We start from the raw sequence: 12,830 nt of genomic DNA, 5'->3' as shown, positions 1-12,830 counted from the left end.
CAGAGTACCAAAAACCACTTTCTCAAAGTTCATGTACAAACACTCTAATACACAAACAAATACCAGATAGTTTGTTTGTTATTTTGGAATTTCGCACAAATCTACTCGAGGGCTATCTGTGCTAGCCGTCCCTAATTTAGCAGTGTAAGACTAGAGGAAAGGCAGCTAGTCATCGCCACCCACCTCCAACTCTTTGGCTACTTTTTTACCAACGAAAAGTGGGATTGACCGTCACATTATACGCCCCCACGGCTGGGAGGACGAGCATATTTAGCGCGACGCGGGCGCGAACCCGCGACCCTCGGATTACGAGTCGCACGCCTTACGCGCTTGGCCATGCCGGGCCACACCAGATAGACTTAGTACATAGTACAATAAAATATTTCGATTAAAAATTTGAGAAAAAATGAACTGTTATGCGAACTAGACAGGTATTGCATATATACGAAGAGAGTCCTAAACACCTCTCCCCGATAAACTTATGCATTAGATCATTAAGCTAAAATTAAGTTTAAAAACCAAAAAATAACAATACAAAATATATATATACTAGTGTTAAAACAAAAGAGGCCGCCTTAGATAATCTGGAAGTACAATATTCATGAAAAGTGCCTGAGTTATGTTCATTACTGTGGTCTTCATGTATTAACTTTAAATATACTAACAATGAAAAGGAAGAGGTCTAGTATACCTGACCCTCAGGGTATTCAAAATTTATATACCCAAACAACTAGAGAGAGAGATCATTAATTATTTCGAAGCAACAGTTGTAGTACTTCAGTTAGATAACTCTTTCGAAGCAACAGTTCTGGTGCTTCTGCTAGTCAATTCTTTCGAAGCAACAGTTCTGGTGCTTCTGCTAGTTACTTCTTTCAAAGCAACAGTTTAAGTGCTTCTGCTACTTAATTCTTTCGAAGCAACAGTTCAAGTGCTTCTGCTAGTTACTTCTTTCGAAGCAACAGTTCAAGTGCTTCTGCTAGTTACTTCTTTCGAAGCAACAGTTTAAGTGCTTCTGCTACTTAATTCTTTCGAAGCAACAGTTCTGGTGCTTCTACTAGTTACTTCTTTCGAAGCAACAGTTCAAGTGCTTCTGCTAATTACTTCTTTCGAAGCAACAGTTCAAGTGCTTCTGCTAGTTAATTCTTTCGAAGCAACAGTTCTGGTACTTCAGTTAGATAATTCTTTCGAAGCAACAGTTCTGGTACTTCAGTTAGATAATTCTTTTGAAGCAACAGTTCTGGTGTTTTTGCTGGTTAATTCTTTCGAAGCAACAGTTCTAATATTGTTACTAAGTAATCATATTAATACATATTTTGTATAGTTGCTAGCTAATATTTTCTTAAAGCATTATTGGAGTTCTGGAAAAGCTAGCTCCCTCGAACTTATCGAAAGTTTGTCAACGGCTCAAGAAATCATTAAAATTATTACCCTAAAAAACAGTGTTTTACGTCATTTATGTACCAGTTGTTAGAAAAACATGACGTCACCATATCTAGATCTTTACATGAAGTTCTATTCTTTTATATAAAAGCTTTGGAACAGGAAACAGTTATTGAAAATTCTTTCATTGCGATGACATAACAGGCACATAATCCTTCTCGTTCATTCCACTATCATATCGACGACTTCTGCACAAGTTCAACAGTTAGGAAACAGTGACCAAGAAAGAAGAGCACAACCCTTGTTTTATTTTCATGATCCTTACATAGTCGACTTCTGCAGAAGTTCAACAGTTAGGAAACAGTGACCAAGAAAGAAGAGCACAACCCTTGTTTTATTTTCATGATCCTTACATAGTCGACTTCTGCAGAAGTTCAACAGTTAGGAAACAGTGACCAAGGAAGAAGAGCACAACCCTTGTTTTATTTTCATGATCCTTACATAGTCGACTTCTGCAGAAGTTCAACAGTTAGGAAACAGTGACCAAGAAAGAAGAGCACAACCCTTGTTTTATTTTCATGATCCTTACATCGTCGACTCTGCACAAGTTCAACAGTTAGGAAACAGTGACCAAGGAAGAAGAACACAACCCTTGTTTTATTTTCGTCATCCTTACATCGTCGACTTCTGCAGAAGTTCAACAGTTAGGAAACAGTGACCAAGAAAGAAGAGCACAACCCTTGTTTTATTTTCATGATCCTTACATCGTCGACTCTGCACAAGTTCAACAGTTAGGAAACAGTGACCAAGGAAGAAGAACACAACCCTTGTTTTATTTTCATTATCCTTACATCGTCGACTTCTGCAGAAGTTCAACAGTTAGGAAACAGTGACCAAGGAAGAAGAGCACAACCCTTGTTTTATTTTCATGATCCTTACATAGTCGACTCTGCACAAGTTCAACAGTTAGGAAACAGTGACCAAGAAAGAAGAACACAACCCTTGTTTTATTTTCATGATCCTTACATCGTCGACTTCTACAGAAGTTCAGCAGTTAGTAAACAGTTACCAAGAAAGAAGAACACAAACCTTGTTTTATTTTCGTCATCCTTACATCGTCGACTTCTACAGAAGTTCAGCAGTTAGTAAACAGTTACCAAGAAAGAAGAACACAAACCTTGTTTTATTTTCATTATCCTTACATCGTCGACTTCTGCAGAGTTCAACAATTAGTAAACAGTGACCAAGAAAGAAGAACACAACCCTTGTTTTATCTTCATTATCCTTACATCGTCGACTTCTGCAGAAGTTCAGCAGTTAGTAAACAGTGACCAAGAAAGAAAAACACAACCCTTATTTTATTTTCATTATCTTTACATCGTCGACTTCTGCAGAAGTTTAGCAGTTAGTAAACAGTTACCAAGAAAGAAGAACACAAACCTTGTTTTATCTTCATTATCCTTAAATCGTCGACTTCTGCAGAAGTTCAACAGTTAGTAAACAGTGACCAAGAAAGAAGAACACAACCTTTGTTTTATCTTCGTCATCCTTACATCGACTATTTTTCGATTAAAAATCCAACCTGTTTAGCAAATTGATAAATCAGAAGTGAATCACAGGATTGCTTATTTTACCTCTGTTTAAATCAACACATACATTTTCCTTTCACGCCCCTTCACACAATATGAAAGCCTTAAAACATTCAATCACCGTCACCAAATGAAATAACGCAAAAGACTGAAACAGACATGCATTGTCCACGACATAATTCAACATATTTATGGATAACAATATAATGTTTAGTTAGTTAGTTATCACCATTAGATTCCATCTAGGAACATAGGGCCGCAATCGCTTGCGGATTCTTCAACAAGTAATGAAGTGAGTAGGTTGTTAGCCCACTGCACCGAGCCGTCCCTAATTTAGCAGTGTAAGACTAGAGAGAAGGTAGCTAGTTATCACCAACCACCGCCAACTCTTGGGCTACTCTTTTACCAACGAATAGTGGGATTGACCGTCACATTATAACGCCCCCACGGCTGGGAGGGCGAGCACGTTTAGCGCGACGCGGGCGCGAACCCGCGACCCTCGGATTACGAGTCGCACGCCTTACGCGCTAGGCCCACAATGTTCACTTACTAATTTAAAATTATGTAATCACCAAACCGTTAAGCAATGAAAAGAATTTCAGAAACCAACTAGCAGAAAACATTTACAACTAAACACAGCAAAAATCGCTTTTAGTGGAGAATCATAGAAAATGTAATCTTAAAGGACATCGAACATACTAAGATATAATAATGTATTAGAAAATTGTGAATTATAATTGTACTGTAAATTATGAAACCAAACTTGTGCTACTTTAGCTTCAAAAACAGACAACTTTTCTTAAATCGTTTACATACAAATGAAAACAGTAAATATCAATGAAGTTTCAACTTAAAAACAATCGTTACATGCTATACAGAAGATAAGAATAATGCACTTGATAATATTAGTGTTTTGTACTGTACAATAACAGTGTGATAATATGGAACAACGATATGTGTAGCATATAGTTTAAGAAAGATAGAAACAAAAGTTATTCAAGGAAACACCAACTTCAACATATAAATAGTAAACAGAAATTGTTTGAAAGATAAACTTCACTCGACAGAGTACCTTGTTGAATATACTTATATAATAACTTGTAAGTAGAAACACAATAAATTCAGTACCATGATACAAGGAGTTATCGAATGACGCATATCCAGTTTAACACAACAGCAAATAAATAGAAAGTCGTTTATAAGATACGACAAAGTACGTTGTTGAAGATACTGATACTAAATGATGACGTTAGTAAATATTCTAAGTATCTGAGTTTTCTATGTTGTTGTTTGTCAGTAAGAGAAAGTGACAAACCATTTCATTCCCAAATAAGAAATGTTTTCACTAATCACTTCTTAAGCTATGTAGATTTTAAATTTATTTCTTACCGTAAAAAAACTCAAGACATTTACTTTTCAGTAGATTCACAATCACAACTAACAAACACGAACTGGCATGGTTTTCTGGGAAAATTACCGCAACAAATCAGATGTTGTCACCCTGTCGGCCTTGGTTACCTGAAGTCACGCACCTTATTCAGTGATGTGTAGTTATTTTCTTATTACAAATTAAAAAGCAGGCAACTTTATATCCTCCAGGCAGCATCCGATCCCCGTGAAGAGACAATTATTTTAAGAAAAAAGATTTGCGAGGGTTCTTTTTTCTCATACAAATTTGTTTAGAAGGTTTTAATAGACGTAATTAGAAAAACATTGTAAGAAACATAGACTGGTTCCGTGAGAAGAAAGACTTGGCGTCTTTAAAATGAAGATCATTTGTACGGTAAACTTGAATACTTTTGTTTCGTGAAAAACAACGAAGAATAAAGTTGTAGGCACATCGTGTTTACTGTAAACACAATGACGCTGAAACTCACAGAATGTAATAACAAATTCAGTTGGTTTCAAATGAGATGCTCAGAATCGATTGACAAAATTACGTTTCAAAGTACGTAATATCTGTGCCTATTATTATAGTATCTTACTTTAGTATTTCTATGCCCTAAAGGGCGATGTAGCTGAAGCCAGAAAAGAAAGAAAAATTCAATAATCTTTAATTTCACATGTAGATATATCTGTTCTCACAGTACACAGTTAGTTGGTTATAACCAGTATAAAAGAAGTTTAGTAATGTTTATCTTCACGTGTTGATAGATTTGTTGTGACAGTACATACTTAGTTAGTTGGTTATAGCCAGTATAAAAGAAGTTTCGTAATGTTTATCTTCACGTGTTGATAGATTTGTTATTACAGCACATAGTTTGTTATAGCCAGTATAAAAGAAGTTTCGTAATGTTTATCTTCACGTGTTGATAGATTTGTTATGACAGTACATAGTTTGTTATAGCCAGTATAAAAGAAGTTTAGTAATGTTTATTTTCACGTGTTGATAGATTTGTTAAGACAGTACATAGTTAGTTAGTTGGTTATAGCCAGTATAAAAGAAGTTTAGTAATGTTTATTTTCACGTGTTGATAGATTTGTTATGACAGTACATAGTTTGTTATAGCCAGTATAAAAGAAGTTTAGTAATGTTTATTTTCACGTGTTGATAGATTTGTTAAGACAGTACATAGTTTGTTATTGTTTACCTTCACGTGTTGATAGATTTGTTATGACAGTACATAGTTGGTTATAGCCAGTATAAAAGAAGTTTCGTAATGTTTATCTTCACATATTCATAGATTTGTTATTACAGCACACAGTTAGATAGATATAGATAGTAGAAAAGAAGTCTTGTAATGTTTCACTTTATGTACTGACTGATTTTTTCTTTAAAAAATGACCAGAGAAGATTTTCTGTCTGTTGACTGTATAGTAATGTATAGTAATTTGTTCTTGAGTAAGATGAGCAGAGGAGATTTAGAGTCAATTGATTGTTTAGTAATGTTTAATTTCACGTATTAAGAGATTTGCTCTTAAAGCAAATTAATAGAGAAGATTTATTGTCAGATGAATTTATTGTAATGTTTAACTTCAAGTATTGACAAATTTGTTCTCAGAAGACATGACCAGACAAGTTTCTTTTCAGTTGATTGTATAGTGATGTGTAACTTCCAGAGAAGGTTTTTTGTGAGTTGACTGTATTCTCTGGTTTTTTTCTAACGAGCCATAAAGAAATATCCATTTCTTTGGTGTAAGATGTGTTGCTCTCTTTGACGTGATGTCTCTTTTCATTTGCTACACTACGTTTATTGTTGGATGTTTGGTTTCGGCATTTCCATAGAACGTTTAAATTCGTACTTAATTATGTTACTGAATTTCTTGGAGGTAGCTGAATGAAATATAATGATCATGAAATACGTAAAGTGAGGAGTATATTTAAAAGGAATAAAGAGTAGTCGTAAAGTGAGGAGTATATTTAAAAGGAATAAAGAGTATTTTTAAGAGTTTGTTTGTTTAAAGACAAAGTTACACGACGGACCAGCTGTTATCTGTGGGTATCAAAACTTGAATTTTGGCTTTATCAGTCCACTGAATTACTGCTGAGAACATTTAGAAACGAAGAAAGGGTTTTTATTTACTGATGATAGTCGAGTTGAGTGGACGTCGAACGAAAATTGTGTTTTTGTTAAGGCATATTTCCTTTATCAAGAATAAGGCTTCTATCGCCCATTCAAAATACTGGAGGTTAAACTCGTCGGACAAGGCGACTTGTACAATTACATAAAATAACGTATGACAAACCAGGGGCACTAGAGACAAGAACTAATAGGTTAATGTTGGACAGACAATATGATAAAATCCACTTTAGATCTAATTAGAAGTAGGGTCAGTCTTATGTCTCCCACCAGTAGAGCTATCTCTTTGTAACTGGTTTTGGGGTGTTGGAACCGTAATTACTGCAGTTACAGTAAATAATAACAATAGAATTATGACTTGTACATCAAATTAAGTAGATTTACTTTATGTGGTAGCAGAGAATTGGTTGGAATCTAAGCTTTACTAAGTAATTCTTCATTTCGATTTTATTTTTTTTTTAATTTCCCTTCGAGTTCTATAAATATTGAACTACAACTCGTTGCCCGCTACAGGAAAAGGTCAAATTCTAGATGAAAACACTAAATTTAACAAACATATAGAAAGAGGACAACGTATGCAGGTTCTATCCAAGGAAATAGAAAATTTAACAAATATATAAAAAGAAGACAATGTATACAGGTTATATCCAAGGAAACACACAATGTAAAAATATATAGAAAGAGGACAAAGTATACAGGCCCTATCCAAGGAAACACACAATGTAAAAATATATAGAAAGAAGACAAAGTATACAGGTTCTATCAAAGGAAACACAAAAAATATATATAGAAAGAGGACAAAGTATACAGGCCCTATCCAAGGAAACACACAATGTAAAAATATATAGAAAGAAGACAAAGTATACAGGCTCTATCCAGGGAGACACACAATACAAAAATATATAGAAAGAAGACAAAGTATACAGGCTTTATCCAGGGAGACACACGATGCAAAAAGTATATAGAAAGAAGACAAAGTATACAGGCTCTATCCAGGGAGACACACAATACAAAAATATATAGAAAGAGGACAAAGTATACAGGCTTTATCCAAGGAAACACACAATGTAAAAATATATTGAAAGAAGACAAAGTATACAGGCTCTATCCAGGGAGACACACAATGCAAAAATATATAGAAAGAGGACAAAGTATACAGGCTCTATCCAAGGAAACACACAATGTAAAAATATATAGAAAGAAGACAAAGTATACAGGCCCTATCCAAGGAAACGCACAATGTAAAAATATATAGAAAAAGTATCCATAGAAACATATCAACTCCAACACAACAAGATAGACTTACAAATAGTAACCTACCAAACTGAGTACAATGACACGGAAACTGGCCAATTACAAAAAACAGTATGTGTCAATTTTAAACAACTGATAAGTTGGAAATGTTTAAAAACATTGACCTAAAACATCTTCCAGTCATAAGAACTTCACCAGCGTATTTTCATACATACAAAAGAATTCAGTGTATGGTTCAGAAATATACACTTTTTTATCTTATGAATAAACTTCTGTTGTTTTTCCTCCAGAACCAAATGGAAGCGACAAACCGCTGTTGGTCTGGAACTTCTAGCTGAGGCCGGCAACTATGCAGCTGTCCAGCGAATGCTCCAGACGTCCCCCTATTGGATAACACACTACGCTAGCCTTTCTGGACATTCTTCTCTTGGCTACGCTACAAATTTGGACTATCACCTCCGCCAGGCGGCTGCAGCAGCTATTCAGAGACCAGTGTATCCAAGTACGGTATTTACTCCTACTGTGGCGACCCCTGGTGGAAACATCTCACCGGCACAGTATTTTGGAAGTGTACATCATCGTACGTGAATGTATTTTATAAAGATGTGACATTTGAACAAAACAAAACATCAAACATCGAGGCTGATTACGCGCAAATGTTAGGCATAAACTGTGAATTTGTAAATATAACTAATATGTTTTCTCTAAAATAAGTTTATTTTTAAGTTACTTCAGTTTTACTACTACGAGCAGTTCCTATCCGACTTCAGGTAGTTCCAATACGTCGACTACAAAGACTTGGACTTTAACTTTATTGATACTAGATATCAGTTTCATTTCGCTAATAATCTTGTCGAAACATTAAATAAAATGAATACTCGATAACTGGTCTAAAAACCAAAATGTTAACAATTATTTAAATAACATTGGTTATACGTACCTTAATTAGGAGGTAGCGTAATTTTTAAAATCATGAGTTGTAACCACCATCTAGTTCGTATAACATCCGACAACTTTGGTCGTGTATACCTAAACTGTGACGAAACGGAGTTCTGGAAACCATAAGTCGTAACCACCATCTAGTTCGTGTTACATCCAACAACTTTGGTCGTGTATACCTAAATTGTGGCGAAACGGAGTTCTGGAAACCATAACTTGTAACCACCATCTAGTTCGTGTTACACCCGACAACTTTGATCGTGTATATCTAAACTGTGACGAAACGGAGTTCTGGAAACCATAAGTTGTAACCACCATCTAGTTCGTATTAAATCCGACAACTTTGATCGTGTATACCTAAATTGTGGCGAAACGGAGTTCTGGAAACCATAAGTTGTAACCACCATCTAGTTCGTATTAAATCCGACAACTTTGATCGTGTATACCTAAATTGTGGCGAAACGGAGTTCTGGAAACCATAAGTTGTAACCACCATCTAGTTCGTGTTACATCCAACAACTTTGGTCGTGTATACCTAAATTGTGGCGAAACGGAGTTCTGGAAACCATAAGTTGTAACCATCATCTAGTTCGTATTACACTCGGTCGTGTATACCTGAACTGTGACAAAACGAAGTTCTGGAAACCATAAGTTGTATGGTGTTACTCTCAACAGCTGTGGTCATATGTACCTAAACTGTATACAAAGAGACGCTTTAAAGAAATATAAGTTTTATCCTTCCGTTTCACGAGAACTACGTACAAAGTAAAGCAGAGGTGCCATTTGATAAGTTTAGTTTTAATAGTTGATGTATTGTTCATATATGGAGAGTAAATCTCTTCTAATCAGTTTTAGTTTTGCTTTGGTCTTATTAATTGATTCAGTAAAGGTCACATAAGTTAAATTATAATAAAACCAATAGTTACAATGTCCGATTGTAAACACGTTCAACTTCTAAGTAGTTCCATATAATAAGTAATAAAACACACAAATAAACTATATGAAGACTTGGATCTACAAGATGCAAGGCAACAATAATGTAGAATAAAGATTAAAGAAATCATTATTTAAACAGGTGCCGCTTCTATTCTATTTTCTCTTGAATTCGAAAACATATTCGTGTTTACTTCTCATCACATAAGTCATTACAGAAGTTTGGAACACCTCGTTTTGACGATAGCAAATAATCGGTTCGAGCTTAGCTTATTCCTTTGTTGGCTATTGGTTACAGCAACAGTTGTCGTCTACATGCTAAGGATGCTATGGATGACGTTCATTTATTCACTGAGGCGTAAAACACAAGTCAGGTATATCCTTAACTTACACTGTTTGCTACATTTGATTTCATATCTCATGAACCTGTTTAGAACACTTTTTTAATAATCTATTTTAGACCCATGAAAGTATTGTGGTAAAATAAAAACAATTCTAGTTACTGTGAAACCTTCGAAAAGAAGTAACAGTTTTATTAGTGCACAGGGAATAATATAAAATATATGCCAGTGGCAGAGGTCCAATCAGCTAAAGGTAGTACATTTCTGTAACTAAGTCACTGCTGGCGGAGGTCCAATCAGCTAAAGGTAGTGTATTTCTGTAACTAGGTGACTGCTGGCGGAGATATACCAAATAAAAGTAGTATATTCCTGTAGCTAAGTGACAGCTGGCGGAGGTCTAACCAAATAAAAGTAGTATATTTCTGTAACTAAGTGACAACTGGCGGAGGTCTAACCAAATAAAAGTAGTATATTTCTGTAACTAAGTGACAGCTGGCGGAGGTCTAACCAAATAAAAGTAGTATATTTCTGTAACTAAGTGACAGCTGGCGGAGGTCTAACGAAATAAAAGTAGTATATTTCTGTAACTAAGTGACAGCTGGCGGAGGTCTAACGAAATAAAAGTAGTATATTTCTGTAACTAAGTGACAGCTGGCGGAGGTCTAACTAAATAAAAGTAGTATATTTCTGTAACTAAGTGACAGCTGGCGGAGGTCTAACTAAATAAAAGTAGTATATTTCTGTAACTAAGTGACAGCTGGCGGAGGTCTAACGAAATAAAAGTAGTATATTTCTGTAACTAAGTGACAGCTGGCGGAGGTCTAACTAAATAAAAGTAGTATATTTCTGTAGCTGTCACTGCTGGCGGAGGTTCAATAATGTAAACTTTATTAAGAGCATCTGATGAAAGATTTCGCGTGTTTTTAAACACAAACATTCACGCTGACTTATTTTTACTTACGTACAACGAGAAATTATAAGGTAAAAACGATTCACAATTTCACGAGTCTACATTAAATTAAGAGCTCAGCTGACATGTATTTCTGCAAAAGAAAATATTTTCATATATTATAGACGTAACCAAAAAGTTTAAATAATGTTGTTTTATGGAAAACCATAATTTCCAATTAAGAGGAGGGTTTATTTTTCTACAATGATATTTAAAAAAAACAACTATAATGTTACTAAAATAGCAACACTATGAAGAACAAATGCTAAAAACGATGTTATTATAGCTTTAGGGTATTTATATGTTATTATAGCTTTAGGGTGTTTATATGTTATTATAGCTTTAGGGTGTTTATATGTTGTTATAGCTATAGGGTGTATATATGTTATTATAGCTTTAGGGTGTTTATATGTTATTATAGCTTTAGGGTGTTTATATGTTATTATAGCTTTAGAGTGTTTATATGTTATTATAGCTTTAAGATGTATATATGTTATAGCTATAGGGTGTTTATATGTTATTATAGCTTTAGGGTGTTTATATGTTATTATAGCTTTAGAGTGTTTATATGTTATTACAGCTTTAAGATGTTTATATGTTATTATATCTATAGGGTGTTTATAAGTTATTATAGCTTTAGGGTGTTTATATGTTATTATAGCTTTAGAGTGTTTATATGCGACTATGAGTTTTCTCTTGGTGACTGTTTAGCAAATATACTTTATTGTTTAGAGTTATGATTTCTACACATTATTATCAATTTAATGTTAGTGGATGTTTAATCTATAATGTCTTGATGTGTACCGTAAGGTTCTTTATACTATAACATCAGTATAAAGTTGGTAGATGTTTAATCTATAATGTCTTGATGTGTACCGTAAGGTTCTTTATACTATAACATCAGTTTAAAGTTGGTGGATGTTTAATCTATAATGTCTTGATGTGTACCGTAAGGTTCTTTATACTATAACATCTTTATAAAGTTGGTGGATGTTTAATCTATAATGTCTTGATGTATACCGTAAGGTTCTTTATACTATAACATCAGTTTAAAGTTGGTGGATGTTTAATCTATAATGTCTTGATGTGTACCGTAAGGTTTTTTTATACTATAACATCAGTATAAAGTTAGTGGATGTTTCATCTATAATGTCTTGATGTATACCGTAAGGTTCTTTATACTATAACATCAGTATAAAGTTAGTGGATGTTTAATCTATAATGACTTGATGTGTACCGTAAGGTTCTTTATACTATATCATCAATTTAAAGTTGGTGGATGTTTAATCTATAATGTCTTGATGTATACCGTAAGGTTCTTTATACTATAACATCAGTTTAAAGTTGGTGGATGTATAATCTATAATGTCTTGATGTGTACCGTAAGGTTTTTTTATACTATAACATCAGTATAAAGTTAGTGGATGTTTCATCTATAATGTCTTGATGTATACCGTAAGGTTCTTTATACTATAACATCAGTTTAAAGTTGGTGGATGTTTCATCTATAATGTCTTGATGTGTACTGTAAGGTTTTTTATACTATAACATCAGTATAAAGTTGGTGGATGTTTAATCTATAATGTCTTGATGTGTACTGTAAGGTTTTTTATACTATAACATCAGTATAAGGTTGGTGGATATTTAATCTATAATGTCTTGATGTGTACCGTAAGGTTCTTTATACTATGACATCAATATAAAGTTGGTGGATATTTAATCTATAATGTCTTGATGTGTACCGTAAGGTTCTTTATACTATAACATCAGTTTAAAGTTGGTGGATGTTTAATCTATAATGTCTTAACGTGTACCGTAAGGTTCTTTATACTATAACATCAGTTTAAAGTTGGTGGATGTTTAATCTATAATGTCTTGATGTGTATCGTAAGGTTCTTTATACTATAACATCAGTATAAAGTTG

At 34.0% G+C, this 12,830-nt stretch overlaps 1 protein-coding gene across 2 annotated transcripts in view; it reads left to right on the top strand.

The window, feature by feature from the left end:
• The window catches only part of LOC143228683 (barH-like 1 homeobox protein), a 56,592-nt gene extending 47,058 nt beyond the window's left edge, over nt 1–9,534 (top strand). For both annotated transcript variants that reach the window (XM_076459943.1, XM_076459944.1), the window contains one exon: nt 8,035–9,534. In XM_076459943.1, coding sequence (XP_076316058.1) covers nt 8,035–8,332 — 298 coding nt within the window. In that variant the 3' untranslated portion in view covers nt 8,333–9,534. The remainder of the gene's footprint in view (nt 1–8,034) is intronic.
• Nucleotides 9,535–12,830: the final 3,296 nt, after the last annotated feature.

Source organism: Tachypleus tridentatus, chromosome 10 (assembly GCF_004210375.1).
Source record: "Tachypleus tridentatus isolate NWPU-2018 chromosome 10, ASM421037v1, whole genome shotgun sequence".
NCBI lineage: Eukaryota > Metazoa > Arthropoda > Merostomata > Xiphosura > Limulidae > Tachypleus > Tachypleus tridentatus.
The sequence above is the reverse complement of the archived record's forward strand: the minus strand, read 5'-3'. Positions and strand labels throughout refer to the sequence as shown.